Genomic DNA, 20,234 nt, shown 5'->3' with positions numbered 1-20,234 from the left:
CTCCTGACGAGTGCCCCTACAGAAAGCAGCTTGCTATGGGGGCACCCGAGCCGAGCTGCAGCTCCGTGTGCCATTCAGACACAGAGCAGTGTCCTGGCCCTGCGCCCTCTCTCTTCTGAACTGACTTTATTTGACAGCAGCGGCAGCCATTCGTACCGCTGCTGTGTCTCAGGAGGGAGGAGGCACGGACGGCCGAGGCGGTCACACACATCGCTGGATAGAGGTGGGTCTCAGGTAAGTATTAGGAAGACTGCTACACACAGAAGGTTTTTTTTATCTTAATGCATTAAGATAAAAAAAATCTTCTGACTTTTCAACCACTTTAATTTAGCTGGAGTAAGGAATGGTTAAAAACCTGTCAGGAGGGTTTTTGTTGCCATCTGGTCCCTGTTAGGGAGATTTTCCTTCATTTCCTGTTCTGACAGGAAGGGAGAGGAAACCTCTTCAAAGAAGAGAGGTGAGGAGAAAATTTCTCCAAGACAACTCTCACCGTTTGAAGATATCCCCTCTATTGCTGTTCCAGGGACAAGAGTAACATTTTAGAGTCCCCATTACTTCTGTCCCATGACAACAGCCACCAGAACAAATAAAGAGCTGGAAATCTTCCCTACAGGGACATCAAAAGCAATAAAACATGTTTGAGTTTTAGTGGCACTTTAATAAGACTACTATACTAAGAAGGCAAGAAAGGAAAGGAACTGTGGCTAAAGGCGATCCAAATCTATGAAGAGCGACCCACAGTATTGTGATTGTAAAGTCTTGTTTTGTTTATTTTTTAAATAAACCTGTTATACATACCTCCTCTGTGTAGTTGGTTTTGCACATGGTAGCCAGGATCCTCCTCTTCTCGGGTCCCTCTTTGGAGCTCCTGTCCCCTCCCTCCTGTCGAGTTGCTGCTTGCTGTGGGGGTACCCGAGCCGAGTCACAGCTCCCTGTGTCCATTCAGACACGGAGCTGTGGTTCGGCCCCACCCTCTCTCTTTGATTGACAGCCACAGCTGTGTTTTAGCCAATTAGGAGGGAGAGTCCTAGACAGCCAAGGGACTCATTGACATCGCTGGACAGAGATGGGGCTCAGGTAAGTATTAGGGGAGCTGGGGAAGCTGCTGCACACAGAAGGTTTTTTTATCTTAATGCATAGAATGCATTAAGATAAAAAAAAAAACCTTCTACTGCCTTTACAACTGCTTTAAATTGTTCTTTAGAGGCTGCAGCCCCAGCCTCTGCAGATAAAGAGGGTAGAGGTTGGGGGACGCTAAAAGTGGGGCTCAACTCAACCCCCCCCCCTCTCTAGTGTGAATGAGCCCTAAAGGAAATCCAAAACCTGCCAGTCACATCTACAAGAAATGTGTAAATTAACAAGGATGCTCAAGATAAGTAAAGATCAGTTATGAGGAATGACTACTCACCAGGGTGATCAAAGTTGTACTGGCCCTTGAGGGCCCGGGCTTTCTGCTCAGGGGTCAGTACCTTGTAGAATCTGTCCTGGCTTAAAATAACAACCTTCCCCTGTCTGTGGTCCACCTCGTTCTGGCCCAGGAGCTCCATGATCTTCTCACATACGGTTGACTGTAAGACAATCATCAATACACGGGTTGATTAACAAAGAAAAGGCTTTGGAACTTTCTGGCTAAAACTTGGTATTAAAACTAAACTCATGTAAGTAATATATAATAGACATAAGACTTTGATTACAAGAAGTGGGGTGACCATTACTGCTCATTTCCTAAAGTGAATGTCCGAGCAAATAAAAAATAAAAAAACACATTCAATACATCACTGCATTACATTCATATTTCCCCTGGATTTTACATAGGACAGAAAAACAGCTGTTAATCCACCAGAAATCTAGTGTGCTCCTAACTTCCTGTCTGAGCTGACAGCCTAAGACACACCGAAACCCCAACAAGCGCTGTCAGCTGTGCCTGCTGGACTACAAAACTCAGACTATCCCTGCCACTCATTGTACTACTCCACATGTACGCATCGATTTCTTCCCTAGCAAAACAATGCTGCTGCCTTGACTTTCATGAACCACTCCATACACTGTGCTTAGGGAAATGGCTTCTGGGAGATGTGGTTCTGGGAGTATGCCTTCCTCTATAGGAACAAAGCTCCCAGCAGCTGCCCTTGTAAGAATTTACAAGCCACATGATGATGTTACAAGAGATATTAATTCTACATTGGGACATGCTGTAGAGGAGGTGTGTAGGGAAAGGGCTTTTGGGAGATGTGGTTCTGAGAGTGTGCTTTGCTCTCATGAATAGTAGCGGAGCCCACAGCAGCTTCCCCTGCAAGAATTTTACAAACCACGCAATGAAGTTACAAAGGATAATAATCCTACATTGGGACATGCCTAATAGGAGGTGTGTAGGGAAAGGGCTTTTGGGAGATGTAGTTCTGGAAGTGTGCTTTCATGAATAGGGACGGAGCCTATAGCAGCTGCCCCTGCAAGAATTTTACAAGCCTGGCGATAAAATAACAGCTACTAATTTCTACATTGGGACATACTCTAGAAGAGGTGGAGGGGTTTGGGGGGTAAATCTTGCAAATATCTGGACAACTCCAGGCAAACAGCTTGGCATATGATTTTTTTTTAAATTCTGTCACAAAATTGGTAATTTCATTGCAGCCAGCCTTGTGATACAGACACGTGTTCCTTGTTCTACAACACACCTTCATCCTGCGCACAATCATTCAGAATATCCGAAAGAGCTGGAATTTGCACAGAAAGCTCTACCACAAAATAGTGGGGTCATCTTCCTGGCTATGCAATGTAGCAAATGTGTGCAATTCACAAGCAGGCTGTGTAAGGCTCCGTTCACATCTAGGCGTTGCTATTTTACAGGCGTTTTGAGTTGACAAGTGACAAAGGCAAAGCAGTTAAAGAGGCTGTAATTGGGAAAAAAGAAGCTTGTGTACTTTTCTGAGCGACGGGCGTTTTGCTTAAGGCGACAGAACGCTCAGATGTGAACAGGGGCCATTGAAATGAATGGGACTGGTCTTCTTGGGCGTTCTTAGAGCAGAAAATCGCCCAAAAACGCCTAGATGTAAATGGCAAATTATCTGGCAAGAAAAAATGGTTAAATACATTTCTCTTCAGGGCTCCAGCAGTTGGTTTTCCCGCAACAGTTCCGGTCTGCATTTTCAATATCAACTGCAAGTGTATAGAATCTGTAGCGTGAGCGCGCGTGTGTGCGCAGACGCATGGTCAGAATTAGCTTGCAGATATTCTCTTAGTAAAATCTACACACCTTTGGCCAAAAGTCGTCTGAGGCTGTCACCATACATAGGATGATGTGTGGGCTGTTGTAGCTTGATAGGCAGTGACATATTAACACGGGTCAATATTTACAACAGAGCAAAGTCTCCTTTCACTTGGTCCCAGCATCGCGTAGATAATGACAGCGCAAACCGCAAATCACACCAAGGGCAACAGAAAATTGAGCAACGCTTGGCTTGTGTACAGCAGCGTGATGCTAAGCCAGAACAGCATCAGTTTTTTCCTGAATAATATTTAGGGCTCATTCACCCAGGAGTTGTTTAGCCCCGTGCACCATGAAGAGACGTCTTTACTTTGTGTAATAGCACTGAGCTGCATGCAGTCAGCCCAGGGGTGTTTTATGAAATCAGTGGGCCTGTGTGCAGAATCATAAAGTGGGCCCCACACATAAAAAAAGACAATGTGGTGAAAAGTAGGCGTAGTTTAAATTGCGCTAAATATTGGGTGTGGCCCTATAGCTGATCAGTTTAGAGTGAATTGGGAATAATGGGCCTAGAATTATTGCGCTTATTCCTGAGTGTGCAGCATGTAAAATATCAAGTAAAAGAGACTTTCATATAAGTAGGTGTCCCCAACAGGTGTGTTTAATTTTTTACATTCAAGTACGGTGGGAGATGAGGCAAGACAGCTTAAAATATTTTTGGGGGGGTTTCAAAGTAATAGCATTTAACTATTTTTTGTTATAACAAGTTCTCTTTGCTGAGCCTTTTAGACCCCTGATATCTCACATGCCCTTCCTTGAAGCTAACAAGTACAGATTTCCCTCCTCCATTACCTTCTCCGTTGTGAGGAAACTGCAGAAAGCAGTGTGAAAGGGGCCTTAAAGCGGAGGTCCACTCATTTTTGTCTTTATTAAAAATCAGCAGCTACAAAAAGTGTAGCTGCTGACTGAATAAACACACAGTCCCCTGTCCCACAGTCCTGCAATTTGGCCGCCCGAAGCCTCGCTTCTCTTCCTCTGCTCTCTGCAGCACCAACATTGCAAGTCTGGGCACCCGGCTGTGACAGCTTGCGGCTTCCTAGCTGGTTGCGGACTGCTGTGCAGCACCTCCGCATTGGTCCGGCAATCTTCTGGGACCTCGCACCTGCCCCAGAAGATTGCAAGGAGGAAGAGGAGCAGGTGCCTGTCAAAACTGGGTACCTGTTCCCCCCTCCCCAAGAAAAACTGACAAGCCAAGTGTGGCATATTTAGGGGAGGTGAATGATTAAAGCGGAACTTCCCCTTTTGGAAGGAGCTCCGCTTTAAGGAGTTTGGGGGGCGAGGGGGTCTGAGGAGGAGATCGAGGTCTAAGGAGTAGAGAGGAAATAAAGGGTCTGAAGAGAAGAGGAGGGTCTGAGGAGGAGAGAGGGGAGTTCTGACAAGAAGAGGGGGGTCTGAGGAGGAGAGGGGGGTCTGGGGGGGGTGTCTAAGGAGGAAAAGGGGGCCTGGGCAGGAAAGAAAGGCCTGGGGGCTCTGAGGAGGAGAGAGGGGACGTCTGGGGGGGCTCTGAGGAGGAGAGAGAGGACGTCTGGGGATGCTCTGAGGAGGAGAGAGAGGACGTCTGGGGATGCTCTGAGGAGGAGAGAGAGGACGTCTGGGGATGCTCTGAGGAGGAGAGAGAGGACGTCTGGGGATGCTCTGAGGAGGAGAGAGAGGACGTCTGGGGATGCTCTTAGGAGGAGAGAGAGGACGTCTGGGGATGCTCTTAGGAGGAGAGAGAGGACGTCTGGGGATGCTCTTAGGAGGAGAGAGAGGACGTCTGGGGATGCTCTGAGGAGGAGAGAGAGGACGTCTGGGGATGCTCTGAGGAGGAGAGAGAGGACGTCTGGGGATGCTCTGAGGAGGAGAGAGAGGACGTCTGGGGATGCTCTGAGGAGGAGAGAGAGGACGTCTGGGGATGCTCTGAGGAGGAGAGAGAGAGGACGTCTGGCGGGGGTCTGAGTAGTAGAGAAGGAAGGTCTAAGGAGACTACAGAGCTTTACCCCACTCTGCTCTCTTCAAATAAAACATATACTAGCTCTGCTCTCATAATAAAATATAACCACACTATGGAGATTTACCCCCACTATCCTCATCATTTAGGCCTTGTTCACACCATGGTGCAGAGACGTCAGTTTTTCTGCACGTGTTCTGGAAGGGCACAAAGGAAAACACTTGTTCTCTATGTGCCCTACTCACAACACTGGTAACACGTGCAGTTTTTTTTTTTGCACAGAAAAAAAAGACATGATAACATCGGTGTGAATAGGGCACATAACTGACGCACATAAAAACTGACGTCAACGCGCTTTAATGCTCACGGAAACGCACATGAAAAGTGATGTGGAACACTATAGAGCTTTACCCCACTCTCCTCTCATATAATAAAGTATAAGTACTCTATAGAGCTTTATCCCGCTCTCCTCTCATATAATAAAGTATAAGTACTCTATAGAGCTTTATCCCGCTCTCCTCTCATATAATAAAGTATAAGTACTCTATAGAGCTTTATCCCGCTCTCCTCTCATATAATAAAGTACAAGTACACTATGGAGCTTTACCCCACTCTCCTCTCATATAATAAAGTATAAGTACTCTATAGAGCTTTACCCCGCTCTCCTCTCATATAATAAAGTATAAGTACACTATAGAACTTTACCCCACTCTCCTCTCATATAATAAAGTATAAGTACACTATAGAACTTTACCCCACTCTCCTCTCATATAATAAAGTATAAGTACTCTATAGAGCTTTACCCCGCTCTCCTCTCATATAATAAAGTATAAGTACTCTATAGAGATTTAACCCGCTCTCCTCTCATATAATAAAGTATAAGTACACTATAGAACTTTACCCCACTCTCCTCTCATATAATAAAGTATAAGTACTCTATAGAGCTTTACCTCACTCTCCTCTCATATAATAAAGTATAAGTACACTACCCCGCTCTCCTCTCATATAATAAAGTATAAGTACACTATAGAACTTTACCCCACTCTCCTCTCATATAATAAAGTATAAGTACTCTATAGAGCTTTACCTCACTCTCCTCTCATATAATAAAGTATAAGTACACTATGGAGCTTTACCCCACTCTCCTCTCCTATAATAAAGTATAAGTACTCTATAGAGCTTTACCCCGCTCTCCTCTCATATAATAAAGTATAAGTACACTATAGAACTTTACCCCACTCTCCTCTCATATAATAAAGTATAAGTACACTAAAGAACTTTACCCCACTCTCCTCTCATATAATAAAGTATAAGTACACTATAGAACTTTACCCCACTCTCCTCTCATATAATAAAGTATAAGTACTCTATAGAGCTTTACCTCACTCTCCTCTCATATAATAAAGTATAAGTACACTACCCCGCTCTCCTCTCATATAATAAAGTATAAGTACACTATGGAGCTTTACCCCACTCTCCTCTCCTATAATAAAGTATAAGTACTCTATAGAGCTTTACCCCGCTCTCCTCTCATATAATAAAGTATATGTACACTATAGAGCTTTACCCCACTCTCCTCTCATATAATAAAGTATAAGTACTCTATAGAGCTTTACCCCACTCTCCTCTCATATAATAAAGTATAAATACACTATAAAGCTTTACCCCGCTCTCCTCTCATATAATAAAGTATATGTACACTATGGAGCTTTACCCCTCTCTCCTCTCATATAATAAAGTATAAGTACACTATAGAGCTTTACCCCTCTCTCCTCTCATATAATAAAGTATAAGTACACTACCCCGCTCTCCTCTCATATAATTAAGTATAAGTACACTATGGAGCTTTACCCCGCTCTCCTCTCATATAATAAATTATAAATACACTATAAAGCTTTACCCCGCTCTCCTCTCATATAATAAAGTATATGTACACTATGGAGCTTTACCCCTCTCTCCTCTCATATAATAAAGTATAAGTACACTATAGAGCTTTACCCCTCTCTCCTCTCATATAATAAAGTATAAGTACACTACCCCGCTCTCCTCTCATATAATAAAGTATAAGTACTCTATGGAGCTTTTCCCCCGCTCTCCTCTCATATAATAAAATTATAAGTACACTATAAAGCTTTACCCCGCTCTCCTCTCATATAATAAAGTATATGTACACTATAGAGCTTTACCCTGCTCTCCTCTCATATAATAAAGTATGAGTACACTATGGAGCTTTACCCCTCTCTCCTCTCATATAATAAAATATAAGTACACTAAGGAGCTTTACCCCGCTTTCCTCTCATATAATATAGTATAAGTACACTATGGAGCTTTACCCCGCTCCCCTCTCATATAAAAAAAAGTATACATACAATATGGAGCTTTACCCAGCTCTCCTCTCATATAATAAAGAATAAGTACACTATGGAGCTTTACCCCGCTCTCCACTCATATAATAAAGTATATGTACACTATGGAGCTTTACCCCGCTCTCATCTCAAATAATAAAGTATAAATACGCTATAGAGCTTTACCCCTCTCTCATATAATAAAGTATAAGTACACTATGGAGCTTTACCCTGCTCTCCTCTCATATAATAAAGTATAAGTACACTACCCCGCTCTCCTCTCAAATAATAAAGTATAAGTACTCTATAGAGCTTTACCCCGCTCTTCTCTCATATAATAAAGTATAAGTACGCTATAGAGCTTTACCCCGCTCTCCTCTCATATAATTAAGTATAAGTACACTATGGAGCTTTACCCCGCTCTCCTCTCATATAATAAAGTATATGTACGCTATAGAGCTTTACCCGCTCTCCTCTCATATAATAAAGTATAAATACGCTATAGAGCTTTACCCCTCTCTCCTCTCATATAATAAAGTATAAATACGCTATAGAGCTTTACCCGCTCTCCTCTCATATAATAAAGTATATGTACACTATAGAGCTTTACCCCTCTCTCCTCTCATATAATAAAATATAAGTACACTATGGAGCTTTACCCCGCTCTCCTCTCATATAATAAAGTATAAGTACACTATAGAGCTTTACCCCGCTCTCCTCTCATATAATAAAGTATAAGTACTCTATAGAGCTTTACCTCACTCTCCTCTCATATAATAAAGTATAAGTACACTACCCCGCTCTCCTCTCATATAATAAAGTATAAGTACACTATAGAGCTTTACCCCGCTCTCCTCTCATATAATAAAGTATAAGTTCTCTATAGAGCTTTACCCTGCTCTTCTCTCATATAATAAAGTATAAGTATGCTATAGAGCTTTACCCCACTCTCCTCTCATATAATAAAGTATATGTACGCTATAGAGCTTTACCTGCTCTCCTCTCATATAATAAATTATAAGTACACTGTAAAGCTTTCCCCCGCTCTCCTCTCATATAATAAAGCATATGTACACTATAGAGCTTTACCCCGCTCTCCTCTCATATAATAAAGCATGAGTACACTATGGAGCTTTACCCCTCTCTCCTCTCATATAATAAAGTATAAGTACACTATGGAGCTTTACCCCGCTCCCCTCTCATATAAAAAAAAGTATACATACAATATGGAGCTTTGCCCAGCTCTCCTCTCATATAATAAAGAATAAGTACACTATGGAGCTTTACCCCGCTCTCCTCTCATATAATAAAGTATATGTACACTATGGAGCTTTACCCCGCTCTCCTCTCATATAGTAAAGTATAAGTACTCTATAGAGCTTTACCCCGCTCTCCTCTTATATATTGAAGTGTAAGTAAGTACACTATGGAACCTTACCCTGCTCTCCTCTCATATAATAAAGTATAAGTACACTATGGAACTTTACCCTGCTCTCCTCTCATATAATAAAGTATAAGTACACTATAGAGCTTTACCCAGCTCTCCTCTCATATAATAAAGTATAAGTACGCTATAGAGCTTTACCCCACTCTCCTCTAATATAATAAAGTAGATGTACGTTATAGAGCTTTACCCGCTCTCCTCTCATATAATAAAGTATAAGTACACTATAGAGCTTTACCCAGCTCTCCTCTCATATTATAAAGTATATGTACGTTATAGAGCTTTACCCGCTCTCCTCTCATATTATAAAGTATAAGTACGCTATAGAGCTTTACCCAGCTCTCCTCTCATATAATAAAGTATAAGTACGCTATAGAGCTTTACCCCACTCTCCTCTTATATAATAAAGTAGATGTACGTTATAGAGCTTTACCCGCTCTCCTCTCATATAATAAAGTATAAGTATGCTATAGAGCTTTACCCCACTCTCCTCTTATATAATAAAGTATATGTACGTTATAGAGCTTTACCCGCTCTCCTCTCATATTATAAAGTATAAGTACGCTATAGAGCTTTACCCCACTCTCCTCGTATATAATAAAGTATATGTACGTTATAGAGCTTTACCCCGCTCTCCTCTCATATAATAAAGTATATGTACACTATGGAGCTTTACCCCGCTCTCCTCTCATATATTAAAGTATAATTACACTAAGGAGCTTTACCCTGCTCTCCTCTCATATAATAAAGTATATGTACGCTATAGAGCTTTACAGCTCTCCTCTCATATAATAAAGTATAAGTATACTATGGAGCTTTACCCCGCTCCCCTCTCATATAAAAAAAGTATTCATACACTATGGAGCTTTACCCCGCTCTCCTCTCATATAATAAAGAATAGTACGCTATAAAGCTTTACCCCGCTCTCGTCTCATATAATAAAGTATATGTACACTATGGAGCTTTACCCCTCTCTCCTCTCATATAATAAAGTATAGGTACACTATAGAGCTTTACCCCTCTCTCCTCTCATATTATAAAGTATAAGCTATGGAGCTTTACCCCGCTCTTCTCTCATGTAATAAAGTATAAGTACACTATAGAACTTTACCCCGCTCTCCTCTCATATAATAAAGTATAAGTACTCTATAGAGCTTTACCCCGCTCTCCTCTCATATAATAAAGTATAAGTGCACTACAGAGCTTTCTCCCGCTCTCCTCTAATATAATAAAGTATATGTACGCTATAGAGCTTTACCCGCTCTCCTCTCATATAATAAAGTTTAAGTACACTATGGAGCTTTACCCCGCTCCCCTCTCATATAAAAAAAGTATACATACACTATGGAGCTTTACCCCGCTCCCCTCTCATATAATAAAGTATATGTACACTATAGCGCTTTACCCCGCTCTCCTCTCATATAATAAAGTATAAGTACACTATGGAGCTTTACCCGCTCTCCTCTCAAATAATAAAGTATAAGTACACTATTGAGCTTTACCCCGTTCTCCTCTCATATAATAAAGCAGGGCTTGACAAATTTGCTTGAAATCTAGGAGCCAGCTAAAAAAGTTAGGAGCCAGTTTTTTTTTTTAACTAACAACCAAGCTTTATTTAATAAAAACGGACAGAACCCCACCCTCCTCTATAGCTCAATTGGATGGAAACAGACTGTCTGTCTCTTTCCATCCGATGCCATCTGATCCGATCCACGGGATGGATAGAAAATAGAACCACCATCCGTCTGTTTTTGGCGGACAGGATCAGATGGCGGCAGATTACTGCTCCATAGAGGAGAATGAAGGGTCCGATCAGGTCTGCCTGAAAAACTGACAGGCGGACCTGTTCAGACAGCCCGTGTGAAAGGGGCCTTCGGCTGTGGCACGGTGATGAGGAAAAAAAAAAAAAATGGATTTTTGTAAGATCTTACCGTAAAATCCTTTTCTCTTAAGCTCATTGACAGACGTAGTCTTCTTGATTCTCAAGAGCTGGGTTATGTTGTCTCCGCAGGAGTAGGACTAGGCAGAAAGACAAAACGTTCTGGCTCCACCTTAGGGGCAGTCCCTGAGGGTATATCTTCCCTCTCTCTGCTACAGGGAATCAGTTCTGTTTTAAAGCAGTACAGAGAATTTAACCCAACCCAACTCAATGATAGAGGGGCGGGTACTACGTCTGTCAATGAGCTTAAGAGAAAAGGATTTTACGGTAAGATCTTACAAAAATCCATTTTTCTCTGTCGCTCATTGACAGACGTAGTCTTCTTGATTCTCAAGAGCTGGGACATCCAGAAGCAGTGCCACAAATGAGGGGTGGGATTGACAAAATCAAATCCAATCTAGGAGGCCCAACCGGTGCCAAACTAGAAGTTTTAAAGGCTCATTATAAACAAAGAATGAGACTAAAGAAAAATTTTCCAACGGAAAAAACCCTCGAGGTAGACCACTGGTCTCCTCAAATTGCGGCCTGCAAAACCTTGCGGCCAAACGAGGCATCAGACGATGCCATTACATCAACTTTATAATGTTTAGTAAAGGTATGCACCGACGACCAGGTAGCCGCCTTGCACACCTGGACCACTGACGCCTGATGGCGAAAGGCCCATGACGCACTAAGTGCCCGAGTGGAGTGCGCCTTAACAGGGAACGGGGGCTCCCGACCCTTAATAGAATAAGCCTGTACTACCGTCTGTCTGATCCATCTGGAAATGGTCACGGCAGATGCAGGCGACCCCTTTTTGGGTCCATCTGGGATCACAAAAAGTGAATCCGTCTTGCGAAACGAGTCTGTCGTTTTCAAGTATACCCTGATCGCCCGGACCACATCCAAGGAGTGTAAAGCAAACTCCCGAGGATGACTGGGCTTAGGACACAGGGAAGGTAATACAATTTCTTCATTCAGATGAAATTCTGAAACCACTTTTGGTAGAAAGGATGGATTCGGACGAAGAACCACCTTATCTCTATGAACCACCAGATATGGTGAACGACAAGATAATGCGGCCAGTTCTGACACCCTGCGTGCAGAAGTAATAGCCACCAAGAAGGCCACCTTCTGGGACAACGTGGGTAGAGGAATCTCCCTAATATCTTCAAAGGGAGGTCTCTGAAGAACCGACAACACTAAATTAAGATCTCAGGGGGGTAACGGCGCGTGCACTGGCGGAGCCAGATGTCGCACCCCCTGGATGAAGTTCCGCACCAAGGAATGAGTAGCCAAAGGCCTCTGAAAGAAGATGGCTAATGCTGAGACCTGACCCTTGATAGTACTCAAGGCCAGTTTCTGCTCAACCCCTTGTTGCAGAAAAGCCAATATTCGACTAATCGAATAAGACCGAGGACGGAACCCCAAAGGTTCACACCATGCAATGTAGGACTTCCATGTGCGATGATAAATCTTTCTGGAAGTCGCTTTCCTTGCTTCAACTAGAGTAGGAATAACTGAAGCTGACAAACCTTTGTCCTTCAGCACCTGGGTCTCAATAGCCAGGCCGTTAAAGCCAGCGATCGTAAAGCAAGATGGAAGATCGGTCCCTGAGACAGTAGATCCTCCCTGAGAGGAAGTCTCCACGGGACGTCCGCCACCAGTCTGACCATGTCGGCGTACCAAGCTCGACGAGGCCAGTCCGGAGCTACCAGGATTACTGGGATTCCTTCCTCCTCTATCCTGCGAAGAAGTCTTGGCAGTAACGCGAGAGGAGGGAAGGCATATATTAGCTGGTATTGCCCCACGGGGCGATCAGTGCGTCTGCGGTTTCTGCTAGAGGATCGCGGGAGCGAGCCACGAATCTCTGAACTTTCCTGTTGAATCGTGATGCCAACAGATCCACATCCGGGGTGCCCCACCGTAGGCACAAATACACTATGGAGCTTCACCCCGCTCTCCTCTCATATAATAAAGTATAAGTACTCTATAGAGCAGGGGCCTTCAAACTATGGGCCTTGTTCAGGAACTACAATTCCCATCATGCCTAGTCATGTCTGTGATTGTCAGAGTTTTACAATGCCTCATGGGATGTGTAGTTCCGCAACAGCTGGAAGGCCATAATTTGAGGACCCCTGCTATAGAGCTTTACCCCTCTCTCCTCTCATATAATAAAGTATAAGTACACTATAGAGCTTTACCCAGCTCTCCTCTCATATAATAAAGTATAAATACGCTATAGAGCTTTACCCCGCTCTCCTCTCTAATAAAGTATAAGTACACTATAGAGCTTTACCCTGCTATATGTAGTAGTCATCAATCTCCAATTATGTGCATGTGATCACTACAACATGCATGAACAACAGCATTACATTAGTTTAGCTGAAGCGATTTGTGCCATCCTACCCTACATTTCTGTGACACTGACATTGCATCTGTCTGCCATCTACCCACCATTCCAGTGACACTGCACCTCCAACCATTCCAGTGACACTGGCACTGCACCTGCCCACCATTCCACTGACACTGCACCTCCAACCATTCCAGTGACACTGGCACTGCACCTGCCCACCATTCCACTGACACTGCACCTACCCACCATTCCAGTGACACTGGCACTGCACCTGCCCACCATTCCACTGACACTGCACCTCCAACCATTCCAGTGACACTGGCACTGCACCTGCCCACCATTCCACTGACACTGCACCTCCAACCATTCCAGTGACACTGGCACTGCACCTGCCCACCATTCCACTGACACTGCACCTACCCAACATTCCAGTGACACAGGCACTGCACCTACCCACCATTCCAGTGACACTGCACCCACCCACTAATTCAGTGATTAGGGGTGCGCTGACTGTTCCCGGGTTTGTTTTTTGTCCCCTAGAAACACATATCAGACCTCTACCCCTTAGAAGGTTTGCTATGGATGTCAAGAAGAAGCAAACATTACAAAGATGACTGGAAGGAGAAACCTCATGCAAAAACAGAAGAAGAAAAGTTCGCCCTCCCCATTCTAAATATCCATACCAGCCCCATACATGAGCATGCAACTTGGTTGTCCATGTAAGGGGAGGGGAGATGAGAATATGCCCCCCCAGCATTGGTACGCTGGTGCTGTGGTAGCTAACTCGGCTACCTCTGGGGGCGCCCCGGGTTCGATTCCTGGCCAATGCACAAAAAAAAAAAAAAAAAGAATATGCCCCCCTTAACTATACCAGGCCACATGTGTACAACATGGGGGAATGGGTCCCTGCCAGGAGAGGATCCCCTTTGGTTCAATGAAGTCACCTGGCAGGCCCAGCACTGTGCTGTTAGCTGGGGGCCCCGGGCCCCAGTGGAGGTTATTTGGAGCAGTAAGCACTGGGGAAGTTTTGTTTTCTAATGCCAGGTGTCATTTATTGTGATTGATAACATGACTGACCACAGATTTACATGGGGGGGGGTGGACTTTTATATTCTTTATTAAAGGACTTATCAGAAAATGTCAGAGTGTTTATTTACTTTTTTTTGGTTGGAGGCACTATTCACCTCATGCCTGCTGGGGTGGTATCTGTGGGCCCTTTATTATTCTAGATTCCCACATCCCCCTAACAAGGGGTCACCAGCCAGGGTTGTGGGGAAGAGGCCCTTCTTCTCATCTACATACAGACAAGGGCCCCTTCTGAGGACGACACGCTCATCCCCCGCTCCTGGCCTGCCAGGTGGAACGCTCCATCAGTCTCTTGTATGGACTCTGGGACAATGACACCTGGCCACCCCTTCACCATTCAGTGACAATGACACTGCACCTGGCCACCCCTTCACCATTCAGTGACAATAACACTGAACCTGGACGCCCCTTCTCCTCCATTCAGTGACAATAACACCGAACCTGGCCGCCCCTTCTCCTCCATTCAGTGACAATGACACCGCACCTGGCCGCCCCTTCTCCTCCATTCAGTGACAATAACACTGCACCTGGCCGCCCCTTCTCCACCATTCAGTGACAATGACACTGCACCTGGCCGCCCCTTCTCCTCCATTCAGTGACAATGACACTGCACCTGGCCGCCCCTTCTCCTCCATTCAGAGACAATGACACTGCACCTGGCCGCCCCTTCTCCTCCATTCAGAGACAATGACACTGCACCTGGCCGCCCCTTCTCCTCCATTCAGTGACAATGACACTGCACCTGGCCGCCCCTTCTCCTCCATTCAGAGACAATGACACCGCACCTGGCCACCCCTTCTCCTCCATTCAGAGACAATGACACTGCACCTGGCCGCCCCTTCTCCTCCATTCAGTGACAATGACACCGCACCTGGCCACCCCTTCTCCTCCATTCAGTGACAATGACACCACACCTGGCCGCCCCTTCTCCTCCATTCAGTGACAATGACACCGCACCTGGCCGCCCCTTCTCCTCCATTCAGAGACAATGACACTGCACCTGGCCACCCCTTCTCCTCCATTCAGTGACAATGACACTGCACCTGGCCGCCCCTTCTCCTCCATTCAGAGACAATGACACTGCACCTGGCCGCCCCTTCTCCTCCATTCAGTGACAATGACACTGCACCTGGCCGCCCCTTCTCCTCCATTCAGAGACAATGACACTGCACCTGGCAACCCCTTCTCCTCCATTCAGAGACATTGACACTGCACCTGGCCGCCCCTTCTCCTCCATTCAGTGACAATGACACCGCACCTGGCCACCCCTTCTCCTCCATTCAGTGACAGTGACACCACACCTGGCCGCCCCTTCTCCATTCAGTGACAATGACACCGCACCTGGCCGCCCCTTCTCCTCCATTCAGAGACAATGACACCGCACCTGGCCACCCCTTCTCCTCCATTCAGTGACAATGACACTGCACCTGGCCACCCCTTCACCATTCAGTGACAATGACACTGCACCTGGCCACCCCTTCACCATTCAGTGACAATGACACTGCACCTGGCCACCCCTTCTCCTCCATTCAGTGACAATAACACTGAACCTGGCCGCCCCTTCTCCTCCATTTAGTGACAATGACACCGCACCTGGCCGCCCCTTCTCCTCCATTCAGTGACAACAACACTGCACCTGGCCGCCCCTTCTCCTCCATTCAGTGACAATGACACTGCACCTGGCCGCCCCTTCTCCACCATTCAGTGACAATGACACTGCACCTGGCCGCCCCTTCTCCTCCATTCAGAGACAATGACACCGCACCTGGCCACCCCTTCTCCTCCATTCAGTGACAATGACACCGCACCTGGCCGCCCCTTCTCCTCCATTCAGAGACAATGACACCGCACCTGGCCACCCCTTCTCCTCCATTCAGTGACAATGACACTGCACCTGGCCACCCCTTCTCCTCCATTCAGTGACAATGACACTGCACCTGGCCACCCCTTCTCCTCCATTCAGTGACAATGACACTGCACCTGGCCACCCCTTCTCCTCCATTCAGTGACAATGACACCGCACCTGGCCACCCCTTCACCATTCAGTGACAATGACACTGCACCTGGCCACCCCTTCTCCTCCATTCAGTGACAATGACACCGCACCTGGCCACCCCTTCACCATTCAGTGACAATGACACTGCACCTGGCCACCCCTTCTCCCCCATTCAGTGACAATGACACTGCACCTGGCCGCCCTTCTCCTCCATTCAGTGACAATGACACCGCACCTGGCCACCCCTTCTCCTCCATTCAGTGACAATGACACTGCACCTGGCCACCCCTTCTCCTCCATTCAGAGACAATGACACTGCACCTGGCCACCCCTTCTCCTCCATTCAGTGACAATGACACTGCACCTGGCCACCCCTTCTCCTCCATTCAGAGACAATGACACTGCACCTGGCCACCCCTTCTCCTCCATTCAGTGACAATAACACCGCACCTGGCCACCCCTTCTCCTCCATTCAGTGACAATGACACCGCACCTGGCCGCCCCTTCTCCTCCATTCAGTGACAATGACACTGCACCTGGCTGCCCCTTCTCCTCCATTCAGTGACAATGACACCGCACCTGGCCGCCCCTTCTCCTCCATTCAGTGACAATAACACTGCACCTGGCCGCCCCTTCTCCTCCATTCAGTGACAATGACACCGCACCTGGCCACCCCTTCTCCTCCATTCAGTGACAATGACACTGCACCTGGCCGCCCCTTCTCCTCCATTCAGTGACAATGACACCGCACCTGGCCGCCCCTTCTCCTCCATTCAGTGACAATGACACCGCACCTGGCCGCCCCTTCTCCTCCATTCAGTGACAATAACACTGCACCTGGCCGCCCCTTCTCCTCCATTCAGTGACAATGACACCGCACCTGGCTGCCCCTTCTCCTCCATTCAGTGACAATGACACCGCACCTGGCCGCCCCTTCTCCTCCATTCAGTGACAATGACACCGCACCTGGCTGCCCCTTCTCCTCCATTCAGTGACAATGACACTGCACCTGGCTGCCCCCAATAGGCTATCTAGTTACCTTGGCAAGAGTGACCGACCCAGATTCCGCCCACACTGGGGCCCCCTCACCCGCCGAGCTCTCACCTTCCCGCTGGCCGTGCCCCCGCTCACCCCGATCAGGAAGGGCCGTGGGTGTCCGCGCTCCGGAGTATCTATATTTCCCGCAGAAGCCATGGCTAAGACAACCTGCAGCAGACCGGACTACATTTCCCAGAAACCTCTCCGCGGCACCGTACCCTACTATGTACAGTGTATTGCATGAAGAGTCCTGGGAGGTGTAGTCATTTCGGAATCCTCGGGGAGCATGCGCAGTGCGATAGGGCATGTGACCTGCACAGGACAGAGCGCAGGAGGAGGGGGCGGTGCCCGACAGTCCTCTACACCGCCTGCCTGTGTGTGTGATAATAGACGGCGCGCGGCCAGCCCTTGCCTGCGTGCGCGTCCCCGCCATTGTCAGTAAACACTGATACTAATATCGCGGCAGTTCAGGAGCAGTCCAGCTACTAATAAATATGGGGGGAGGGGCTTCATTTAAAAGGCGGGGCTCAGCATGGGACAAGGCTGTCTAATTAGAGGCATCAGCTATAGGACCCACAATACAGAGTGACAGCCGGTGTTCTATCAGAAAACCCTACCCCATCAGAGTTCCCTACCCCATCAGAGTTCCCTACCCCATCAGAGTTCCCTACCACATCAGAGTTCCCTACCACATCAGAGTTCCCTACCCCTTCAGATTTCCCTACCTACGTCATTTCCGGTGCAAATTCATCATGCACCAGCTGTAGCCGCGTCACACGTCCTACTGCGCATGCGCGGAATAGGTAGGGAACTTTGATAACATCACAAGGGGGTGAGGCAAAAGTCCTACTGCGCATGAGTGGGCGCATGCGCAGCAACGGGTCGGGTAGCGGCATCTCTTATAACAAACATCCATCCGATCTCCATGGCATACATTGCGCCGAGCCGACAATGGGACAATCCTATTCCCTACCCACACACGCGCCCACTGTCTCAACTGATGAAACAAAACTGCTGGGAAAAAAATCTTGGGAGTCAATTTGCTGCCCCTCTCCAAGTGCTGCCTGGGTCTAATGGATCCAGCTGGACCCATGGTAGGGCCGGCCCTGAGGATGCTACAGAGGGATCGAGAAGAAAATGTGGCACCTCTTGCCACACATGCGGGTACAAAAAGTGTACGTTGTTTTACGGCTAATGGCTTGTAGTGTGGCATCATCCTGTGTATGGGTAAGAAAATGTCTGCTAAGCCTCACATCGCTACAAGCCCTGTATGAGAGAGTGTAATAGCCTCAGCCTGGGCTCCAACCGGCTATGCCCCCCCCCCCCCACCCAACGCGTTTCGTCATTTGTCTCCATGACAAAGCCCTTCACATACACTGGGCACAGAAGGGTAATTACACATGTGCCAGGGACTGCCTACTAAGGGTTAATACATGTGCTGGTGTCTGGCCTCTGAGTCTAGGGGACTGAGGTGACTGGCTACTGAGGGCCCATGCCCTGAGTACTGAGGGATCAGTGTACTGAGTGCTGAAGGGTTAACCTACATGAGCTGGGTAATAATCTACCTGCATTCCCTCATCCAGCTCCTGTCATAATTTATCTCCTCTCAGCAATAAAACCATAAACTCCAATCTCAGCTCACTGGAAACCTTGAGATATGAGCATTGTCCTAGGAGGCATTAGCTTCATGGGGGAGGGGAGGGGGGGGGTGGGGGTGGTGACATAAGCAGGTAATAATCCTATGTGTGTAGAAGCAGGTTTCCCCATCACCATAAAGAAGTGATGTACACATCTAAGAGAGGCCTGAAAGCTGCCATTGCTCACCTCCTGAAAATGCTAAGCCCAACTTCAGTCTCAATTTTCTTTTAATGGTCTCCCCCGCTGGTTTTAAACAAATAAGGGTGGTCCTTGCTGCAATACTTACCGTTACATTGGTGCTGTCCCAGCAGTACTTCTTTTCTGCTGCAAGATGTCCTCAATATTTCAGGTCTAATCACTTCTGGACCGGTAGGATTTGCCCCCTTAATGACCAAGCCATTTTTTTGCCATTCGGCACCGTGTTACTTTAACTGACAATTGTGCGGTCGTGTGACCCTATACTCAAATAAAATTGATGTCCTTTTTCCCCACACATATCGCTTTCTTTTGGTGGTATTTGATCACCTGTGCGATTTTTATTTTTTGCAGTATAAACAAAGAAAAGAGCGACAATTCTGACAAAAAAAAAAACAAACAATATATTTCACATTCTGCTATCTAACATTCTAACCAAAAAAATTTAAAAATCAAATGTTTTCATTCTTTTAGGGGCAATTTGTATTGCCCCGATCAGCCTGCTAACCAATCAAATTGTCCTGTCTAACAGTGTGCATTAAAAACAGGGGTTTAGTTTGTACACATTTGCAAATAAATGCATAAGCTACAGAGCCCCATCAAGGCACCCCAGTATTATCTGTAGCCCTAACTCTAAATTTTGAGTCTCTATAGTAGAAGCACATGAATTATAATAGATAGGCAGAGGGCAGGGGAGCCTGGAGGGAGCCCACCCCCTCCTTAAAGGTACAGGGGGCGCACTGGACACCCAGCATATAGCACTTTTGGCAGCAAAGGTGTCCAGTGCGTCCCCTCACCAATATTTCAACAGTACAAACAAATGGCCCCTGCCCCCACCTATATCTAGCCTTTGCAGCAAGGAGTACATGGAAGGGCAATGCATGCAAAACAAAACCAAAGAAATTCCCAGCTCAACTTACCAACCAGCCTGCTAACCAACCAAACTGTCCTATCTAGCAGTATGCATTAAAAACAGGGGTTTAGTTTGCACACATTTGCAAATACATGCGTAAGCTACAGAGC

The 20,234-nt window shown here is 46.4% G+C and overlaps 1 protein-coding gene across 2 annotated transcripts in view; it reads right to left on the bottom strand.

Annotated features, from left to right (window-relative positions):
* UCK1 (uridine-cytidine kinase 1) overlaps positions 1–17,645 on the bottom strand; it is a 37,403-nt gene extending 19,758 nt beyond the window's left edge. The window contains exons 1-2 of one of the 2 annotated variants that reach the window (XM_082264654.1): positions 17,445–17,645; positions 1,409–1,568 (exon numbers count right to left, since the gene is read on the bottom strand). In XM_082264654.1, the coding sequence (XP_082120780.1) occupies positions 1,409–1,568; positions 17,445–17,534 (250 nt within the window). In that variant the 5' untranslated portion in view covers positions 17,535–17,645. The remainder of the gene's footprint in view (positions 1–1,408; positions 1,569–17,444) is intronic. The other variant, XM_082264655.1, reaches the window with a different exon arrangement.
* Between the last annotated feature and the right edge of the window lie 2,589 nt (positions 17,646–20,234).

Source organism: Pelophylax lessonae, assembly GCF_965119305.1.
Source record: "Pelophylax lessonae genome assembly, chromosome: 7".
Classification (NCBI taxonomy): domain Eukaryota; kingdom Metazoa; phylum Chordata; class Amphibia; order Anura; family Ranidae; genus Pelophylax; species Pelophylax lessonae.
The sequence above is the reverse complement of the archived record's forward strand: the minus strand, read 5'-3'. Positions and strand labels throughout refer to the sequence as shown.